Source organism: Puma concolor, chromosome C1, assembly GCF_028749965.1.
Source record: "Puma concolor isolate L17-30 chromosome C1, mPumCon1.1.hap2, whole genome shotgun sequence".
Lineage (NCBI taxonomy): Eukaryota > Metazoa > Chordata > Mammalia > Carnivora > Felidae > Puma > Puma concolor.
In genome coordinates, this window is record NC_141674.1 from 189,241,856 (window position 1) to 189,264,975 (window position 23,120).

The window sequence follows — 23,120 nt, forward strand, 5'->3', positions numbered from 1 at the left end:
GGCCTCCCCTTCCTCTGCAGAGACCATTACCTTAGGAAGAGGCTTCAGAGGATGGAATATTTTCTTAGAATCCACAGAAAATTTTGATGCAGGGTTAGAAAAGTGATAAGCTATAAATGTGAGTTGGAGTGCCAGGTTCAAATGCCACGGAGCACCCCTCATGAGAGCATCATGGACTTTCAGCATCCTGCTGACAAAGCCCAAACAGAATCTAAAGCCTGGTAATGTAAAGCGCCAGAAGAGCCAAGTTTAGTCTCCTTGAGCCAAAGACCAAGGAAGTAAGCAGCGGTGAGGGTGTGAGTGTGGTTAAGGCAGAGGGAGGTCTGAGAAGAGCTACAGATTTTTGCAATGCAGTTTTAAGGTTACTGCTTGAGATAGTGAAATAAGGCTAACAACATTATCAACTATTTAAATATATGGTATCTTAAGAATGCATTGTATTTGGGAAATTCCAGAGGTGTAGTTCAGTAGGCTGCATTATAAGATAACCTTAGGGTGATTGTGGTAAGACTATAGAAACCAGAAAATGTTTTACCTTGAGCTAAGACTCAAGATGGTTCTTGTGATGTTTTATCAATCAACCAGCAAATCTCTATTGACTTGAATCTGTTGTGAAAAGAGCTTTCTCATTTCACTTATGAAATAAGATTCACGGAAAAAAATGTATTATTGTATTATGGTAGCAACACTTCTGCCCTCATTTTAATTTTATTCCATTTAGTTTGGAAATTAATATGTTCAGCTTTTTAAGTTTCCCTTTGCAACTTTCTTCACTTTTCCTACCTCAAATTCTAATTGAACTCAGATGAGAACTCTTATTAAAATAATTATGAAGAAAAAGAAAATTGTAGAAGGAGGAGATGGAGAAAAATTTAGTCTATTGATTTACCATCATTTTTGGAAAGAGAAGGAAAATAAGCTACCTATAGACCTATTATCTTAAAGGCTACTGAAGCCAGAGAAACAAGCTTGAAATGGTGCTGTGTAGGATGCCTATCTGTTTGTGGATCATTCTCTCATTGATCACTTGCAGCTTAACTACTGGGAAAAATCAATGGGAGAGAGGCAAGGTCATCCAGCATCAGGTTATCTCCAGGAGAGTGGAGGCAGGGGAGGGGGAGCAAGCATTGGGCTTTAGCTGTGCCTCAAAACAGCAATCTAACTGTACTCTACACACATAAATCCCTCCATTTCAGCTAATGTAGCTACAAAATAGATGGGGGAAGAGAATCAAGCACAGTCTTGGAAGACATGGAGCCTCAAATTCAATGTTACTACATTGTCTCCTGGGACAACTCTCAGGCAGAATTTATGAGGACTGATTTTTCCCTTGCCATGCTTCCTCTTTCACATCTTTGAAAAATATATTAAGTATGCACCAGACACTATGTTGTGCAATTTTTACATATACTGATTAACTGAATTTTCACAACTAGCTTGTTTGAGGAAATGAGCCTCAGAGAAGTGTGTGGAAGTCACTGATGAGTGGTCGACCTACCCTCCTTGCTAGACCAGCACCTTCTGCCTCAGAGGCACACTAGAAACATCTGGAGATCATTAAGGACAATAATAACAACACAATAAGAGACCAATGCTGGGCTGTCCCCAGGCTCATTGAATCAGACTCTGCAGGATGGAGCCAGGGTTTCCTTTTGGTTCAAAACTCTCCCAGTTGATGCTAACATGCAGCTTAGTCTGAGAACCACTGTGTAGACCATGCTGTCTCTCCAAAACGAGAGATGAAAACAAGAAGAAAAAAAAGAAAAAGGAATATGCCTAACATTTATTGAGCCCTTACCATATTCCAAGTGCTTCATCTTATCTAATCCTTCCAAGCAACTGGAAAAGTATTCCCATTTTACAGATTTGGAAACTTCTGAGTTACTTAACCATAGAGGTTAATTTCCCTCAAATCCCAGAGCTCACAAGTGGCAGGAGGGAGATTTGAACCTGTGTTTGGGCCTTTGTTCATGTTACTACGGCACACAGCTAAGAAACACACCTCTGGTCCACATTGAAGATTCAAAAGAAATCAAGTGAGGTTTGTAAGAACTAGAGCTTATAGCACGTTAGAATTTCACTATGATGCAATGGCAAATTATTGAAGGAGAACAATAAGGCAGAAATAGCTGAGACGCAAGAGTAGAGAGGAAAACCATGGCACATCAGACCAGAGAAGAGGCAGAAAGAAAAGAGGCAAAAGAGTGAGGAAATACATTACACTTATTACCATCCTTATTCTCACAACAACCCGATAGAGCAGAAATAATAGTTATCCTCCTTCTGCAGATGGGCCTGTGGGGTCCTAAGCAATACCCTTAGGTTACACAGCTGGTAAGTGGCATACTATGAACTCAAAACCCGGGTCCTGGGTCCAAAGCACACGGGATTTACATTGCTCATCACTTCTCAAAGGAAAAGAGGAACAGGATTTATTTTGTTTAATGCTGAGAGGCAGGCACTTTACATTCATTACCTCAGAAATCTCAATGAATTCAATGAATCACTTTGTCCTTGTGAGATGAATATGACCTCCAACTTGAGTTTAGGTAACAGTCTGGCTATGGTTAAACAATCTTGTGTAAGGTCTCAGTGAAGCTGACACAGTAGTTTCAAACCCCAGGTTCAGTGTTCAAGCCCTAATTCAGCTAATTCCAAGCCCATGTTTCTAAAGAATAACATTTAAGTAAGAAATAGCTTTAAAATACTGAAGACCCAAAAACACAGTACACAAGGACTGTATGTAGGACCAGAAAAACAAAACATGGGAGAGCACTGAAATGGATTTCCTTATGTTGATTGGAAATTTATTTTAAAAAACTGGTTTAACATTTTTTTTTTTTTTTGAGAGACAGAGAGAGAGAGAGCACACACACACAAGTAGGAGAAGGGCAGAGAGAGGGAGACAGAGGATCCAAAGCAGTCTCGGTGGCATTGTGAGCACAGAGCCCAATGTCAGGCTCGAACCCATGAACCATGAGTTCATGACCTAAGGCAAAATCAAGAGTCGGCTGCCTAACCAACTGAGCCACCCAGGCGCCCCTGGAAATTGATTTATGACTGAATGAGGAAATATTTTAATTTTGTTTGGCCAGGGAAGAACTGTAAATAGGCAGCCAAAAGTAGTTTGGAAATAAACATTCTAAACAAATACCAGATATTCTTATTTTTACTGGTTATTTGTATTTAGGCACGATCATCTGAATAGAGAGTGACGAAGCGGTATATACAAGCACTTCCCTTTGTGCCCATCTGGGACTATAAACCTCCAGCAAAGTGGTTCTCATTTGATTACATCTGACCTTGAAAACTCCATGGAAATCACTTTCTTTGAACACTCCTTTCACTCTACAAAGTCTATACATTCTATTTTTTAAATTTTTTTTAACGTTTATTTATTTTTGAGACAGAGAGAGACAGAGCATGAATGGGGGGAGGGTCAGAGAGAGAGGGAGACACAGAATCGGAAGCAGGCTCCAGGCTCCAAGCTGTCAGCACAGAGCCCGATGTGGGGCTTGAACTCGTGAACCACGAGATCATGACGTGAGCCGAAGTCAGACACTTAACCAACTGAGCCACCCAGGCGCCCCTATAAATTCTATTTTTAATTGAACTTACTTTTGAAGTTACAAAATCATGTGTTTTTAAGAAAAATACATTGAAGACAATAAGCATAGAAGTACAGGGGTAAACCCAGAACCATTATCCCTATCAGATGCATAGTCCTCCAGGTCTGTCTTTAATGCATATACAGACATGAATATGCCAGTATTATCAAAATCATTTTTTGCCCAACTATGAATACATTCTTTGTTGGGTTAACAGTCTTGGTGTACTCCATTCCTCTAAGAGTGGGAAGAAGAGCTCTTTTAAAAACACTTACATTTCAGGCCCAAGAAAAGCACAAGGAAGAAACATCATTTTAAATGAGAGCTGAAATACCCTTTTCTCAATCTGGAGTGGGAAATAGAGGGATTTGATAAGGAGCTTCAGTTTATAGCCCCTGCAGCAACTCTTATCTCCTGAACATAGAGTAAGCATTCAGTTAGTACTTCTTGAATGGATGAGAAATTGTCCCCTTCTTTGCTGGTTTTATTTGGGATTAAATAGGGTCGATACCAAGAATCATAGAAACACGTGTGTTCACATGTGAACATTGTAAAGAGTGCTCCAAAGAAAATGACAAACTTTATCATCATCCATTTGGGGTTATTCAAGCCAGAATTCACTTTCATTTTTACTGTAAGTGACATATAAAATTAGACCCATCACTTTTTACCACTTCTGAGCCTTTGAGACTTTGCCCCATTGTTCATCATGTGACTTTTCGTGTGTGTGCGCGCGCGCACGTGCACACTTTGTTCTCTCAAATGAATTGTGGGCTCTGTAAGGTTGGGGAGGTTTCTTCTGATTTCTTTTGTATTCTCCCAGAACTTGGTACTGTTCTGCACACAGTAGTTGTTAAAAGTTTGACTTTAGTGAATACTGTGACCATATTAGTTTGCTAAGGCTGCAGTAACAAAGTACCACAAACTCGGTGGCTTAAATCACAGAAATCTGTGGTCTCACAGTGCTGGAGGCTAGATCTAGAATTGAAGTGCTGGGGGGCACCTGGGTGGCTCAGTCGGTCAAGTGTCTGACTTCGACTCAGGACATGATCTCAACGGTTCGTGGGTTCAAGCTCCGGATTGGGCTCTGTGCTGACAGCTCAGAGCCTGGAGCCTGCTTCAGATTCTGTGTCTCTTCCTCTCTCTGCCCCTCCCCTGTGCAGGCTCTGTCTCTCTCAGTGTCTCAAAAATAAATAAATATTTTTTTAAAAATTAAAATTGAGGTGTTGGGAGGATTGTTTCCTTCTGAGGGCAACATCTGTTCCAGGTCTCTCTCCTTGGCTTGTGGCTGGCTGTCTTCTCCTTGGGTCTTTTTACAACATCTTCTCTTACACACGTCTGTCCCTGTATCCAAATTTTCCCTTTTTTTATGAGGACACCAGTCATATTGGGTTAGGGCCCATCCCAATGACCTCATCTTAACTAATTATAACTGCAATGACCTATTTCCATATAAGGTCAGATTCTGAGGCACTTGGGGTTAGGACCTTGACGTATCAATTTTAGGGGGACACAATTCAACCTGTAATAGTGACCTACAACAGAATCATAAAAATCCACAGTGAGAAGATGCCTTAAACATTGTTCACTTTGCCTATCTGGTGCCTGAACTCTCTTTGCCTGAACCAAGAAGAATGTGTAGAATTTTTCTCGTAATTTTTTTTAATGTTTATTTATTTTTGAGAGAGAGAGACAGAGTGTGAGCAGGGGAGGGGCAGAGAGAGAGGGAGACACAGAATCTGAAGCAGACTCCAGGCTCTGAGCTGTCGGCACAGAGCCCAACACGGGGCTTGAACCCACAAACTTCAAGATCATGGCCCGAGCTGAAGTCACAGCTTAACCAACTGAGCCACCCAGGCGCACCAAGAACAGTAGAATTTTAATAATATTTTGGCAATGGGATTTTAGGGTTATATTTGGTTTTTAATGTGTCTGTGTGTGCTTTCCAGAATGGTTCTCACTTCCGAAGCCTCAAAGTCTTCAGAACATCTGGAACAGGTAAGCACCACCTTGGAAAGCTGATCTTTCAAGCGGGGTTAGAGGAACATTTCCCTGGGCCTCAGTCCACTGAACACATAGCCCTCAGCACCTGGATCTCTGGGGCCACAAGCCCCAGGAAGATGCCTCTGGGAGAGCCAGCCACTTGTGAGTCTGTTAGTTTTTCTCTATGAACCATTTTACTTTCAGAGAGTTTGGTCATTAAAATTGTTTTGCGCCCCTCGACCATGCCAGAGGCCCTGAGAATGAGGGAGTGTTGGCCTGCAAGAAAACCTAGTGGGTTTATTATTCTCTAACACAGAGAAACCAAATAACATCATTGAGTGGCTATTGGGGGGGGGGGGGCAACTTGATTCATGGAGGTCATGCTTTCCCAGGCCCTCTCCACGCAGTCTCAGCTCAGACCAGGGCAGACTTTTATTACCAGCTTTCAACAAATCCCTAGTTTCTTTTACAAAGTAAAACAGATAATAGAGACATTCCCGGAATAGTTAGCTAACTAAGCCGTGCCAGGCAACCTCAGGGCTAAGAAGAACTCAGTGTTTTCGGACAATGACCAATTACAATAACCAGTATTATTTGATCTGAGAGTAATTAGCTGAGGCTCTTTTCTTTTTGCTTCAGTGAGGAGGCAAAAAGGGCAGTGAGGAAAACATCAGAGACAGGGGGAACGAGCTCAAATGTCAAAGAAAACACACTCTCGCAGGTGGGGAGAAGGAGAAGAGATCCTAACTGAACATTTGAACATTGTTCTTCCCTGAAAGTGTGGTAGGGTTAACCCACCCAAATTTTGTTTGATTTTTTCATACTTGGACTGTTCTTGTGCTTTAAAAACCCTCCATGGAGAATGAATATCAGAGCACAAAGAGGTCAGAACGTAGAGCTGTGGGCTACCAAAGATGTCTTGTTGGAAGGGACAGGTCTCCTTGGGAGGGCTGCACTCTCTACTCTTATTTTCAAGCTCACTGTGTCACCTGAAACCTCCCCCACCCCCCCCACCCCCCCCCCCCCCCCGCCACACTGTTTTGGAGACAGGTTCCAGGGAACCACTGTTTACCATTTCGTTCAAGATGTGCAAACTTTCTCTTGCCAGTATGGTCAGGATCCCTAGCCCCAGCTAGAGATATGTGGGTTTTAGCACTGCCCTAAGGCTTTCTTCCATTCCACTATTGGCTTCCAAAATAAATGGTAACTCCAAACTTAAAAATCACCTTAATACCCTATGCTGCTGCTGTTGGCACTGTTGCAGGGCAAAAGAAAGTGCCACAAGCCTCCTGCTATCACCCCACCAGGCATTCCTTCTAGACCTAACAGGACCTGGATCCACTGAATGTCCCTCTGGTTTTTCTGATCACACAAAAGACCAACCACCTCTGCCCATTGGCTTGTCCCAACAATAACTTTGCCTTAGCTCAGACTTCTGGCTTCTCTTTGCTCAGGTCTTCAAATCAAAGAGTAATGTCTAGAGATGTGCTGCTGAATACAGTAGCCACTAGCCACATGTGGCTATTTAAATTTAACTTTAGTTGTTCAATTGCATTAGTCACATTTCAAGGGCCCAATAGCCACATGTGAGTAGTGGCTAACATACCGGATGGGGCAGAAATAGAATGTTTTCATCATGATGGAAAGTTCTATTGGACAACACTGGTCTAGATTATCATATGAGAAAATTCTTAGTTCTGAGAACAACTTTGTCATTGAACTAACATTAGGCAGAATGATTGCAATGGGCCTAGCAAGGTGCTGAATATATTATTTCATTTATTCCTCACAAACCAAAGTCCCATTTCAAAGAGGTGGAAACTGAACTCAAAGAAATGAAGTAACTTGGCCAAAGTCACCAAGACAAGTAAAGTGGAGCCCAGATTCATCTGGCACACAGGTCTCTGTGACTTTGTCAATTGAGTCAGGTTGCAAGTGTGATAGATAGAGAGGGGCTGAAAACTGGCTTTTCTACAAGATTTCTGCAAGGTACAGAACTGTGTGTGGGCCATAAATACACCTCAGGGCATTGCCTGGGATTTGATGGTGACCCGATCAACATGGGCCTAGTAAGTACACACTCACTTGTTACAATGATTGGAAAATTATGGACAGCTTCTTTGAAGTTGTTTCTTCCTAGTATTGGATATATTTCTTATTGTGGGTTTCTGCTTTACCACGTCCTAAACTAGCAACATTAAAAAAGTACCCACTCTCCTATAACAACGATAAAGAGGTCATTATTGAAAAAAACAATGATATTTGAATAAAGCCTGCAGCTTAGTAGCATTGTGCCAATAGTAATTGCTCAGCTTTGATAATTTGACTATGCTTATACATAATGCTAACATTAGGGAAAGCAGGTGAAACATATAACTCTATGGGTACTATTCCTGCAATTCTCCTGTACCTAAAATTACTTCAAAATAAGAACAAATTGAAAAAAGAAATTGAAAAAAAAAATCCCTGCCTTTTTTTCTGTTTCTGTGGATCTAGGGGAAAACAACAAAGAACCCAGGCAAACTAACAATGACCAGCCTTGCGCTGCAAACAGATAAAACTCTCCACTGCAAAGGTCAGTGTCAGTAATAGCAGTGGAGATTTTTATGCTCAGAGCCAGCCTGTGCTGAGAAGTCAAGGTTATTGCCTCAGGCCCCTGAGAACCACCAGATTTTACATGTGTGGAGTAATGGCCAGTGGATGGAGCTTCACACAACCACAAAGCCTGATTTTTCATTTTTTCTTACTGTTTGTATTTCTGTTCTGGACTTCTAAAATTAAATGTGGATGTCCTCACACCCAGCACTTCCTTTAGGATTCATTTACAATTTTAATTCTTTTTACAACTTTTGTAAGCGACGAGGTCTATGGCAGCTCAGGTCTGCTGAATGAATGTGTTTTCCGTGCACACAGAGACAGGAACTCTCCCAGACTGCTGGTGGAAATGGAAATTAGTACAACTAGCTTGTAGTCTTAATAAAAAACTTGAACATGTTGTATGTCCTTCAACCTAGGGATTTCAATTCTCAAAATTTATACTAAGGAAACCACTGCACAGGTACACAAAGATTTCTTGTTGAGGGGTCACAGCATGATTTTAATGGTAGCCTCTCACACCCCAACAAAAAGGAAACAACTTTGATAAGGGTCTGGCTATGAAAATTATGGTATGCCCACATAACAGAATGCTATGCAGCTATTAAAATTATGTCCTAGAAGATGATCAAGATAGTCAGCTACAAAAAGTAGGTTATAACGGCATACAGAGTATGATCTCATTTTTTTTTTGTAAAGCAAGAAATATATCCACTTAAAAATAAAGGACTAAAGAAGGAAAACTGAACATCAAAGCAATAATGATTGTCTTTGAGTGAAGGGTGTTATCTCAGAAGGATGGGGTAGTTTCAATTTTCTCTCTCTGCATTTTCTAAGTGTTTCTAATAAATATGTATTATGTTGGCAATGGAACACTTCTTGCTTCTGGAAATGTTACTAGAAGGAAGGGTTATCAGAGGATTTTTGTCTTCATCCCATTAATTGGGTGGGTAGGTTCACCTAACTCTGCAAGATGCTCCTGGCATGTTAGGGATTTAACATCACAAGCCTAACACATAATATTTATTGACATTTAGCCTATGTGGAAAGATGCTGGTAGGCAAATTAACATTTGTTAATGTCACTTCCCATCCCAACTTTCATTTCCAAAGCAGTGGTCGTAACCATTGAAGAATCGTTCTAGCAAGAGTTAGAGGAGGTGGCAAGTTGTAGAAATGTAATGATAAAGGCAGTGGATAGTAAGCAAGATTATAGATGGCAGAAAGAAGTAGAATGATACAAATATGGAAGTAAATTAACATGTGTGCCCAAAGAAGCAACATTTTTATTCCTAGGGCTCTTTTCTCAGCTCCCAAATAAGAGTGCAACATGCTAATCACAAGGTAGAGATTATCAGGACACTTCTCCAGACTGGGTGGTCCCACTACAAGTGCTGCTAGGAAAGTCTCATATTCAGGAGGGCATGGACGTGGTTTATACAGGGAAGACCAACATGAACTTGGCTCATGGGAGGAAGGAGCAGAAGTGTGCTATAGCAGTCATAGACCAGAGGCCATGAGACTGGAATAAATGGAGGCTCCAGGAAAAGCCTTGATACAACCTTGTGGGACGGGTTGGGGGAGGGCTGGTTAGTTGAAAAGGAAAGTCCTAAAAAGAAGTTTTCATACTGCTGATCAGTACCTACTCTCCTTTCTTTCACTGGCCTGGTGAAAATGGCCAGTTCTTCTTATATGAGACTCTACCGCCCCAAGAGAAGTTCTGTCAGCCTTTCCCTGCTTCCCCAGCTACCTAGTCTAAATGCAAAGAGTATGCATGCCATGCTAACACAAGTTCAAAATAGGTTCCCTAGCCTTCCTTCTCCAATGAGATTGCAGCTCGTATGCCCTGTCTATAGAACAATTCTGTAATAATTCAATTATTGTGGGCCAATGGGTAGGAGTGGGGTGGGAGTGTGGAGGTGGAAGCTGATGGATGCATCGTGCCCCCCTCACCATCAATACCTACCCACCCACCCCCAGAGTTTCATAGAGTGGGTTCAGGCCCCAATTTTGGCACACATCCCATCCTACCACCTATAGTGAGAGCGGACTAGGTGAAAAGAAAAATTTCACGAGATTTTCCTTGAATGTCCCTCTAGACTGATATTAGGCCCTAGTGATCTATACCACTCCAAACCCCCATTTCATTGTCCCTGAAAACCTGTGCCTGGGCAGGGCACCCTCGATGGAAAAAATACCCTCCAGCCTTTTCTCAGGCCACAAGCTAAAGATCAGGCCTCCACCCCATGTTCCCTTCTCTTTTAACTGAGCTGGAAATTGGCAAGGACTGGGGATTTGCAAATTGTCTTCTATCTTAAGTCTACAAAGCAATTATTCCTAAGTTTGAGGGTAAAATTATCTATTTGTAGAAACAGTTTTATGTCATGGGAATCAGATACCTGAAAGTTTCTTATGTAAATCTTATGCAAAACGTGGCCAACTTACAGCTCTGGGACAGAACTTCCAGCAATCATGGCACTGGGAAGGGGAAGGGTATCAGTTCTTTGTCACTTTAGGTTGGTATGTATATTTGACGTTAAATAAGCCCATCTATTTTTGCTTAATTGGGGATTTGCGTGGCCAGGGAACTTCATTCTGAATGTCAGGCATCAGACCTGCAGTTAATTGCTTCCTGGGATCTGCACAGTTTTATGTCTGGTGGCTTTCCACTTGTAAACCTGACTGTGGGCTCTAGAGATGGGTGTACTTAAATGATTGGCACTAGATTAGCAAAGACTTTCAAACGTTCTAAGTAAATAAGAAAATTAAGACTCACAAGTCCTGCAGAATCAGCCCCTGCCACCCTCCCAGCTTCATATCTGTCCCGTCTCTCCCTCTGTCCCAGGCCAGCCAACTGGCCTTTCTTTCCTTCCTTAAAATCAGTCTTCTCCCTCTCATCCCGGGGTCTGTATGAGCACCACGGATCTCACTCAGCCTGTACTGCCCTCGCCTCCCCTGCCCTAATTCCTCAGCTCTCAGCTCAAATGCTTCCTTCTCAGGGAAGCCTTCCCTGACCAGCTCTGACTCTAAGTCAGATATCTGGGCCTTTTTTTCACAGGTAATCATGCATCTCTATGATAATTTGGTTAGTGTCTGACTCCTCCACTAGTCCAAGCTGCCAGAAGGCAGAGCCTTCCCTGTATCTTCCAGAGCCAACCATCTAGTAGCATATAGTACTTGCTCAACTAATAGATTTGCTCATCTCCAAATGTACAATTCAACACAGATCAACTTGAGGATTTGTCCTTACTGTAATTTGGGCACTTAGTTATCTCTCTTTATATGATCCATCTCAGCGGGCAACCAAGAGAGCTTCTTAGGTAATCCCCGGGAGGCTGAGCTTCAGAAACACTGTAAATAAGGGTATTTTCCATCCAAGCTTCACCCTCCAAAATTGCCTCCTTTCCTCCCTCCCCTCCAGGAGTCTATGCTTGCAGCCCTTGGAACATACGTCCAATTGGGCTTTTCTGCTTGGTGGGCACTGTCCCGCATAGAAGCATCCTTAATTACATATTTCTGCTTCTATAATGATATTTCTGGGCCCTTTATGTATCTACATGTGGTACCTGGAGCCAGTGGAGAGGTGGAGGCTGAATGAGAGCACACTGAGGATAGATAAGAGTACCCATGTGGACGTTATTTTTCCCCTTGCCATCAACTTCACTAATCCCAGGACATTCTACTTGAAACACTCTTCTAGCCTTCTCCTTTTCTCTCCTTTTCTTCTTTCCCCCTTTATTTTTCAGAAGGAAGACCTCTGGAGAAATTATTTTTCTTTCCCACTTTTCCAGGTTGGGCAGGGTTCCTGAAGCTGAAGATCTGGCTTCCCAAATGCTGAAAGGCTTTCCTAGAGACCGAGTTTCTGCCCAGGAAGCACTGGTTCATGACTATTTCAGTGCCCTGCCTTCTCAGCTGCACCAGCTTCCTGATGGTGAGTGAGAGAGCATGTGTGTGTGTGTGTGTGTGTGTGTGTGTGTACATGCACACATGTAAATCTCAGTGTTTAAGTGTTTTCTCCAAGCACTGGAAAATCATAGAATTTGCAACCAGAAATGAGCTTAGAGATCAATTTGCCTAGGAGAAGCAAGAGGGGACCCATTCTTGCCTGAGTTTTCTATGAGATTCTCTATAACTCAAAAGCACTGGTGGGTTGAGGTGACACAGACCTTCTTGTAATGATCCAAACATTTCACGTATACACTCTTAGAAATTGGATGAGATGAAAGTTGCCTCTGAGTTGTTTGTTTTCCCCAGCATCTGCCAGGAAAAGCAAAACCAAAGTTTGTAACAACCCCCTTCTCTCTCCATGGAGAGTAAGATGATAGGTGACATGGAGATGTCACAAGAGGAGAGCTGGCCTGTCTCGATTGGTAATTTGATGCTGCTGAAGGAAGTACTGGGGTGGGGCGCTGTGGGGAGGGGAGCGTCCTCCTAGGCCAGATGCCCACGGGGAAACACAAGTTACCCTGAAATCAGCCTTGCTGCCTGGGCCTGAAGTCATCCTCCAAATCTGAAATCTGCTGAGGGATCATGTGTCTGGAGCTCTCCTCATGTTTCTCAGAATGTGGCCAGGAAGGGCTAGGCAGAGGATGTGGGCAGTGTGGTCATGGCCTGGCTATTTGGGGGGGACCATGCTTAGGTAGGGTTTCTTTAGAAACATCCACCATTCAACTGAAAAAAAAGTTTCAGAATCCCTAAGCAGGAGAAAAGAAAGCTAATAAGGAAGGTCTAGGGGCTCAGACTGGGAAAAGGGCAGTGGGAAGGCATTCAGGAGTGACAATGAGGAGAGAGGAGAGAGCTGCTGCCCAAGGGGCTTAGACATATAGGCTAGCCAAAGGCTCCAGGGTCTGCAAATGCAGCTCTGCCATATCTAGGACATTGTCCTGCTATAGCCCAGAGCTCTTACTTTGGGACTTCTTGGGGCATTTCATTATTAAAATGAGTTATTTAGGATCTCCAAAAATAATCATAATCATACAAATGGGGTTAATGTCTTACTTAACCCTGTAGGAAGAGTTAGTCATCAGTATTTATTAAGTCACCATTAAGTGCCAAGAACATATTAAGTGCTATAAAAATTGAAGGAAGAAAGAGCCTTGTCCTTGACCTCAAGGATCCTACAGCGTGGGAGAAAAAAAGGGTGAGGAAGAGGAAACAGGGCACCCTTGTACACATATTAGCACAAATCATATCTAAACAGCTAAAGTCTGTACGTAATCAGCCACAGATGTTCTGAGGATGTGTGTGTGCTAACGGCAATTCTTTGGAGGAACTAGAATAACTCGCATGAGATGGATTGGACTAGAGGTGAATCTGGATTGGAATTTGGAAGGAGGGGAGGGACACTGGCATATGGGTGGAACAAAAGACATTCCAGGCAACCTACAATTCTTCCTCCCTTTCCAGTACCCTCACTCCCGCTGTACCCCTATCTGATCCTCTACTTCCATCCTGATACACTGTCCCCCGTCTGAGCCCCTAGATCCCTCTTTAGTTTTCTTCTCTTGGTGCCGGGCTTTCTAACTACCACTTCAGGCAAATATCAACCTTCAGGGGTGTGCATGCACACATATACTTACACTCTCACACACTCACACTCCCTTTTCTCCACTTAAAGAAACTCACTCATTGGCCCTCCTCCAGGACCTATTATTCTACATACTGAGAACCACTGGGGACTTTCAAAATTGCCTGGGCACAAGCTTTTACCTGATGAAGAGTAATTAGGAAGAAACAGTCATTGTCCAAACTGATGTGTTGTTAGCAACTCGGGTTTTGATTCTTCCTGGCCATCTGAAGCAAAGCCACCAACAGAGGCACTCTGCTGTGTGTGTGTGTGTGTGTGTGTGTGTGTGTGTGTGTGTGTGTGTTAGCATGCACACCCATGTGCGGGTGTAAGAGAGAGACCCATCTGTATTCCTTCTCTGTTCACCCAGCCACAGAGCCCAAATCTACTTTGACACTTTTAGAAAAATGAAAAGATGGAATCTTGCAGGAGCCTGCCTGTGCTGGGGGGGAGCCGAGGAGTGCTCACAGCAGGAGGGAAGTTGACTTTTCTTTATACATATAGGGGTTTTTCCATGCAGAGTTTAAATTATGCCTGATAAAAGGAGTTTCGTGGATGTTTCAGTTCTTTCAAATTCTCCTGGCTTCCTCCCAATTAAATGAGGTTTGTCAAAGCCACAGGGCTCTGCTGCTGCTGCCTCGGCCGACAAGCACTTCCTGCAGCGACATCTCGAATCCCCGAGGGAGAAGATGAAAGGGCCAGCGCCAAGAGACAGAGAAGGGGGGCAGGATTGGGTGTGTGTGTGTGTGTGTGTGTGTGTGTGTGTGCATGTGGGAGGGGGTGCAGAAATAGGTTTAGAGACAGACCGACAGATAGATAGGATGTAGGACAAGTAGACAGAGAAAGCAAGGCTATCAGGAAAATAGAAAAGAAAAACAGGAGGAGAGAGAGCAGCTGGGGCCCATCTGTGCACCTTGACAGCAGTGGCCCTTACTCAGGACACATCTACCAAGGGATGCACTCCCTTGGCCTGGCAGTGCCAGCCTACTTTTACATTGCCCACAGCAATTAGCCTTTATTAAGAGCCTCCTTTTCAGACAGAGAGCACCAGACAGTTATCACAGTTCCCAACCTTCAGGGACACAGAATCTCTCTCCATCTCTGTGGTGGGCTGCCCCAGGCATAAGAATTGTGCAAAAATAAGACATGCTCTTGTGAATGGTTTGTAAAGAGAGTTTCCCTGCCCTAATTATGCAAGAAATTTTGCTCTCTGGTGGCATTTCAGTATGGAATCATTTAGGAGCTTATATTTATATCATTTTATTATTCTGGTTTTATTCTGGTTGCAGGATAACAAAGTTGTCACTTTAAAATATATTCTGTTTCCCCTTTGATCTGGGAGATGCCAGCTCTTATTGTCTGCCCTCTGAAGAAGACAATTTGAGCATGAAACCTGTGGCTGAGAAATATGTGAAGCGTGGAGGGACAGCCTAAATCCCCATGGAAGAGTGGCAGAGAAACTCCCCACGATGTGCAAGAATTGTTCCCGTCTATCCATGTCTATTTCCCCAAAGCTGAGACGTCCCATACAACACTTTCTCTGGGTCGTGGCACTAAGCGTATAGCAAGAGGAAAGCAGGGGGTTACTTGCCATGAAATCCAGAGTTTCCAAGATTAGTTCCCTTTTGGAACACATTCTTAGTGGAGAAGCATGAATATTAGAATGGCAAGCATGTGGGAACTTCTGGCAAGCACTGACATTTTCCCTTATTGACTCTTGAACACCTGAAGAAACATTTGTTGATGGGGAAATTATTGGTAGTCTCTCTCAAAACACACCCAACAGCAAGCTAATTGCTTTTGCAGATGGCTGGGGAGATGCTCGCCCTTCTCAGTCGCCGGCTCACGGCCACACTTGCGGTCCTCACTGCCGAGCCAGCAGCGCAGAATGTCAGCTGGGGCAGCGAGGACCTAAAATTAGGTCCTTGGCAACTCTCTAATCTTAGCTGCAGGTTCAGCTTCTTCGTTTAATTCCCTTTGCCCTCAGCATGAACTTGGGCTCTGGGAAAGGAACACTGTTTAATGATTTGGAGGTGGGGGGAGTAGAAAATCATTAAGCTGCCCTTTCTAGAAACTGGCTCCACTCTGTTCTTGCAGGGAGCCTTCCAAATGTTACCCTTGGAAAGTTAAGACTGATTTTGGAAGCTAGCCATTTTGAACCACAGACACTGATCCACAAAAGTTTTTTTTTTTTTTTTTTTAATCTGGGGCAGTAAATGCCACGTGATTTAAGAGTCTGGTCCTTAAGCCTGGGTCCTTGATCGTCAGGACATCAAAGGCTGTCTCTCTCTGTGGGTTGGTCCCATTTTGCTTTCCAAATCCCAGACTTGAGTCTCTCTCATTCCTTCCTGGACTAAATCCCCCTTCTCCTTTAAAACAGGTTTCAGCATCTTAGAAAAAAAAAAATCCTGAAACTTGAAAGCTTACAATTGTTTCACAAGTAATTTTTGCAAAAACAGCTTACGAGGGTCTTTTTCCTCATCAAATGCTTTCTTACTTTGCAGGCATACGGAAGGCAAGGCATTTACCTCTCCAATACGTCACCACACCCTGGTGTCAATACTCCAGAAGTTCTTCAGCAGGCTCTATCCATACTGCCCCATTAAAATCTGAATAATTTTTTGTTTTGCTCCAACAAAAAAATTTCAGGCCTTCTTTTAATATTATATCTTTAATATATTTGAAGATCTCTTGATATCACTTTCCAAAGCTCACTTTTCTAGGCTGAGTGGCTTTGACTTCCCTTCTCCCCAATATAGATTCAGCCTCTCTCACTCTTTAATCATTCTGTTTCATTATTCTGTTCTGAACCTGTTCCAATTATTTTGCTGATCTCTGAGACTATGGACCCACTGTAGACTCAGATTTCTAACATAGTGGGAGAATTATGCTCCAGTTCATTCATTAAAGATTTACTGAGGGTCATTTGTATGATACTGAGTGATACAAAAATGAATTAGTCATGGAGTCTGTCCTCAAAGAGCTTATAGTCCTTAAGGAAATGAGACAAGTATATAAACAGCCACAGATCTAGTGTGAGGTGCTCTGGGTGTTCAAAGGAGGTGAGATTAACTCTAGCTGTGGTGATCCAGGATGGCTTTGTAGGTGGGCCCTCAAAGATGTTGGAGTCTGGATGGTTGGAGGAAGGACATCCAGGGAGAAGAATGTCATTCTCCTCTCAATACCATCTAACATCATAGTGAAGTTGTCCTCTTTTTAATAATAGTGGCACAATCCTGACTCATAATCCATCATGGTTTTTCTCCTTACTGTATGGCTTGTTGCAATAACTTAAACATTCTCTGTCTTTTTTTTTTTTTTTAAGGTAAAAAAAAAAAACCCCAGTGTGGGGCTCAAACTCATGATCCAAAATCAAGAGTCACATGCTCCACCAACCGAGCCAGCCAGGTGCCCCAATTTAAACATTCTTTAACATGTACTAGTAAAATTTAGTTTCATTCTTTATATGCTAATGGTTTCAAATCTATTTTATTCTTGCTTTTATTGTGTAGACTATTCAAAATTTAACCAGAATACGTTGTCATTCTAGAGGCCAGTTCTCAGGGGATGGGAGGGAGCAGATTCTGAGCCAGGTCTCTCTTTTCTGCCTGCGGGAGTTTGTAACCTAACTCAGACCACCCTCTCAAACCTTTTAAATCCTCCGTTATTTGATATGTAGGCAGTACATTAGGAGGCAAGAAATTAAGACATATCCTCCATAACACACTTCCTCACCTTCTGTGCTCGGAGCTGTCCTCAAGAGATTCCAGTATATTAGAAGAGATGCTGGAAAGAGAGGAAAGAGTTAGAGACTCTTGGAGTGGGAGAGGATCTCAGACACTTGCTATTCCATATCTTCATTATACAGACTGAGTCCCTGACTCCCTGGGAAGAATAGCGGCTGCCGTTTCTTGGGCATCTATGTGCTTTACACAAATTCTCATTCAATTTGTAGACTAACTGGTGAGGCTGGAGCTATTATCCTCACATTACATATAGAAAATTGGGAATGAACGGGGCTAAGGAAATTGCTCAAAGCCACGCATCTAGTAAGTGGGAGAGCCCAGGCCTGACTTCAGGTCAGACTCTTAAGCCGCTCTTCCCACTACTCATTGCTGCTTGCTACAGATCAATGGGAATTGAGTAGCAAAATGAGGGTTACAACCAAGGTCTTCACTCCCAGCCCTGTGACCTTTTCCACTGTCCTATGCTCTGTGTTTATTTTAGAGCCTTCCCAGGAAGATTCCACTTGTCCCCAGATAACATATTTAATATCTCACAATTAAGAAGGTTCAATTTTGTGTTTAATAGAGACATCCTTCACCTCTTCCTTAATCCTCAATGTCCTTTTGTCTTAGTCTCTGTTCCTGTTTTCTTTTTTGTTTTTGTTTGTTTTGTAATACACAGTCATCCTTGGGTTTTAAGATTTTTTTTTTTTTTTTGAGAACAAGCACACACGTGCATGAGGAGGAGGGGCACAAGAAGAGGGAGGGAGAGAATGTTAAGCAGGCTCCACACCCAGTGCAGAGCGCGACTTGGGGCTCCATTTCACAACTGTGAGATCATGACCTCAGCCGAAATCAAGAGTCTGACACTTAACCGACTGAGCCACCCAGACACCCTGGGTTTTAAAAGTTCTTAATCAATGGTGGTTCTTTTTGTTTGTTTGTTTTACTATAACTCATTCAATTTTATAAAGTAATTTCAGGAATCCAACAAAAAATGGGCAAAAGCATAAAATAGCAATTCACATAAGGAAAACAAAAAAAGCATACCAACATATGGAATAAAAAGACAGCCTTACTAATGATTAAATAAATACAAATAACTGTTAAAGTAGTTATTTTTTTCCCCTTAACCTAATGACTCCCCAGTGTCAGTGAGATTGTGGTAAAATGATATTCTGCTGGTGGTGTTGTAAGTTGGAGCAACCTTTGCAAAACATTATGGCACACATATCAGGAGCCATAAAAAATGGTCACAACCTTTAACTCTACACTTTGGTTTCTGGAAATTATGCAAAGAAACAATTAAACAGAAAAGAAAGAAAGAAAAAGAACCTTAGATGCATAAAAATATTCATCGTAGTGTTGTCTATAATTTTATCTTAAAAAGTATAAAATAAAAAGAAACGGTCTAAGTATTCAACACTAGAGAACAGATTGGATAATGTTGTTATATTGACTCAGCATATAGTACTAAGTAACCATTTAAAATAATTCACAGGAGGGGCACCTGGCCGGCTCAGTCAGTAGAGCATGTGACTCTTGATCTCAGGGTCCTGAGTCTAAGCCACCCCCCCCCCCCCCCCCGACCACCACCCCCCCGTTGGGCATGGAGCCAACTTAAAAAAAAGAAAAGAAACTTGCAGGAGTGTTAGCGAATATGGAAATGTTTATGCTATTATGACGTGAGCTAAAAGAAAGTAGGATACAAAATTGCATATTTTAATGTACCTGTGAACATGTATTATGCATATAAACAAAACTGAAAGGTAGAGTACAAAAATAAAAATGCTCTTCCTAGTTTAGGAGGATTGTGGGTAACTTTTTTTCTTTTTCGAAGTTTTGTTTAATGTTGATGTTGTATTGCCTTTATTGTTTAAAAGAATGAGGTAAGGCAAATGGTATTGGGAGTCCAGGCTCCAGACTGAGAGTTAAAGGACCTAAGTTATCTTCTTTTTTTCCAACGTAGCATCTGTTATTGGCCTTCATAAACCTCAATTTCTCAGTCTGCACAATGGGTTAACATTAGTTTCCTTTGTCCCAGATTGACAGAATGTTTATTTTATAAAGCTTTTAACTCACTGAATGCAAGGGTTCACATAAATGTGGTCCTAGGAGAATGAGAGGTGGGAGGGAGAGGAAAAGATAAATAGGCACTAATTAATTTTAAAAGGAAAGATCATCTGCTTTAATCGGAAATGCATATGTGCTGTGCCCCCAGTCAGAGTTTTAAGTGCACTCCATGTTAGTTAGCAACTTCAACTTAAAGTAGTGCTGTGTGATCCTTTGGGCTTTGAAGATACGAAGCCTATATACATACACATGAGCTAAAATTACCACGTAGTCACGAGGCTGTGTGCACTCTGAATAATTAAATGCACTAAGCAACTCCAGCTGATGGATTGACAATGTGTAAGAGCAGTGCGAAAAACCACGTGACAGGGAAATTACAAGACATTTTGAAATGATGGTTTAATTTCCAAGCTTTCTTTTCAGCTCGTGCTTTCTCTTTTAGCCATTACAGGCAAGTAAAAGAGATTTGATTATCTTGTTTCCTGTGAAAGGTTATTTAGCTCCTCAATCCCATTAAGTCACTTTCTGCACTCCAGTGCACCCAGCCTTCACCAGGTTATCAGCCCAGGAAGAGTAAATGGAGACACCAGGATCAGATTTCTAAAGGAAGGAAAGTTAAAGCAAAGTTTGAAAGGGGTGACAGCCAACAGCCAGGAGCTTAGGAACTCAATTAGACTGAAAGACAACTATCTCATTATCTCGTTCCGAAATGATCTAAATACATAAGAATCTAAAAGTTTTAAATAAACTTGTCCTACTGACTGTCTAGATGACTGAATTTCCCTTCTCAAAAAATTTTAAACACCCACTTTCGTATTTATTTATTCTAAGTGCGAAGCAGCTGTGATAATTATGCTGTCAGATTCAGTAAGCTAATGAGGAGTCAGTAGAATGGAAGGTTTTGCATCTGTGAGATTGCTGCAGAACTGCTCTGCTGCCTTTTTTCCTTCTCTCTTTTTCTTTCTTCCTTTTTTTTTTCTCTTGCTTTTGTTTTCTTTTTCTGAGTCAGGAAGGAGAGTCAGGCAGTCCATGGCCAAATTGGAATCCCTTTGATTAACTGAGTGTTTTCCCAACACTGTTCTACCAGAGAATTTCTCTCTTCCTTCCTCTCTCCCTCTTATCCTTTCCCTCTCTCCCTTCTGTCTCCCAATTCCCTTCTTTCTCTCTGCTCTGCTTTCCTCCCCCCTTTTTTTTCATATAAATACCTGTTTCTTTTTTCTTAATGTTTTATTTTTTTGAGAGGGGGGAGGGGCAGAGAGAGAGGGAGACAGGATCCTAAGCAGGCTCTGTGCTGACAGCAGAGAACCCTATGCAGGGCTTGAACTCATGAACCCATTTGATCGTGACCTGAGCCGAATTCAGATGCTCAACTGACTTAGCCACCCAGGCGCCCCTCTTTCTTCCCCTTCTGTCTTCCTTTTTTTCTCTGCCTCTGATTCCTCCTCCTTCTTCCTCTTCTTCTCCCTTTCTATGGCTTCCCCCGTCCCTTTCTCCCTTTTTCCCCTCTCTTCTCCTCCTCCTTTTTTCCCCCTTTTCCTCTCTCCCTCTCTCCCTCCTGCCTCCTTCCTGGCTTTTGAGGTGCTGCTGCTTTTGAAGGACAAGGAAGCCTGAGAGAAATCTTCATGCCTCTGTCCCCAAGGCAAGAGGACACCTCTCTGAGGGAAATTTCCAAAGTGGTTTGGGTTTGCATTGATTTGAGAATAACCTGTGAAGTGTGCACACTGTTTATTTTAGTTGTTTGTTTATGCTATGACATGAGCTAGAAAAAAAGTAGAATACAAAGTTATGTATTATAAAGTACCTGTGAAAATGTATTCTGTGTACCACCAAACTTGATGCCTCCCCCTTATAGCCTAGCAAATGTGTAATTCCAGACCCAAGGACTCAAGGCCACAGACTACTCATGACATCGAAGGCAGATGTCTAGGCCAAGCAAAGTAGATATGGCCCTGCAAATTCATTTCTTGTTAAATTGTGCAATATTTACTTTTTCTTAAAGTTTATGTATTTATTTGGAGAGAGAGAGAGAGAGAGGATGAGTAGAGGAGGGACAGAGAGAGAGAGGGACAGAGGCCCCGAAGTGGGGTCTGTGCTGACAGCAGAGAGCCCAATGAGGGGCTCGAACTCACAAATGGTAAGATCATGACCTGAGCAGAAGTCAGACGCTTAACTGGCTGAGCCACCCAGGTACCCCAAAGTGTGCAATATTTAGAGCAACCCAGGTTTGTACAGATTGTGAGCCTTGGAAAAGCAATGCCCAATGAAAGATGCCCTGAGTAGGTTTGTAGATGTGCTTTGGTGACAATGTGGCTATTGCCTCTTGCTGTTTCTCCCAGATGGCATCTATGCTAATGGCTTGTAACAAAGGCTACTAGTTATTAAAAATATATTGTGCATCAAGAACAACCCAAGATGTTTTTCATATATCATCTCCTTTAAACTTACAGCAACTGCCAGGAAGTTTTATCATCCCCATTTTGCAGATGAGTCGCTTAAAATGTTTACTTTGGGAGGACTTGACCTATAACTTTAGTGTAATAAGCACTCAGGAACAACACACAACTAACAAACACAGGCATTTATAAAAATGCAAACTTCCAGCATACTAAACTAACCCAATACATAAATCAGAGGGCAAAGGTAGTGTGTGTGTGTGTGTGTGTGTATAAATTATTATATATTATAACACATTATATATATGTGTGTATAGAAATTACTATATAATATAATATATAAACATTATATATTATAATATATAATATTATATTGTAATATAATATTATATATTATATAATAATATTATATAATTTATCATTATATAATATATGGTACAAGACTTGTACCATAGAGTCTATTAAATAGATTGCCTGATGTAACAAATGCACTAGGATTTAAACTTTCCAAAACACATCTAGCCCCGGCATGATGTTCATTGCCTACCATCACTGGGACTCTTAACCAGACTCCTTGGCTTGATATTACTCCCTTCACCATCTGGTTTCAACTCATTTTTCCAACTTTATCTACTAGTCTGTCTTGCTATAACCATGCAAGATTACTTTGCAGTTCTGTCAAAGACTTTCCTTCCTCCCTGCCTTTGCTCATGCTGATTCCCCAGCCAGCAATATCCTCCCTAGAATTCCTTAACTGTTGAAAGTACAGACCTCCTTCACAGGCCCCAAGGGCACTTGTCTATGCTTTCCCTGTGCTCCCTGGGAGATGTAGGAGAGCAGCTGTCATAATTCTTTGTTTGCACCTCACTTTCAGCCCTTGTTTGTCAGTGTGTGTGTGTCCCCAGTTCTATTCCTGTTTTTGGATCTTCAACACCTAGCATAACACCTTACCCAAGTGCTCATTTGGTAAATATATGTTGAATTGAATCAAATAAGAGGCATTTGACAACTATTAGTAGATTCAGTAAAGCAAGCTATCCGTGAGTCGGTATAAATTATTGGTGGGTAAGCCTGCCTCATGTTTTGATGTCTCTTCAGGTGACAAATATTACAACAGACATAAAAATAGACCATGAAAGATTCCAGGAAATAATATGTTGGTGCTTTTTTCTTTTCCT

At 42.0% G+C, this 23,120-nt stretch overlaps 1 protein-coding gene across 4 annotated transcripts in view; it reads left to right on the forward strand.

The window, feature by feature from the left end:
• The window catches only part of CDK15 (cyclin dependent kinase 15), an 84,509-nt gene that overhangs the window by 56,154 nt on the left and 5,235 nt on the right, over positions 1-23,120 (forward strand). For 2 of the 4 annotated variants that reach the window (XM_086719287.1, XM_086719289.1), the window contains exons 11-13: positions 5,558-5,606; positions 11,977-12,116; positions 16,256-16,525. In XM_086719287.1, coding sequence (XP_086575413.1) covers positions 5,558-5,606; positions 11,977-12,116; positions 16,256-16,368 — 302 coding nt within the window. In that variant the 3' untranslated portion in view covers positions 16,369-16,525. Of the gene's footprint in view, positions 1-5,557; positions 5,607-11,976; positions 12,117-16,255; positions 16,526-23,120 lie in introns of those variants that run through there. The other 2 variants (XM_086719288.1, XM_025935194.2) reach the window with 1 other exon arrangement.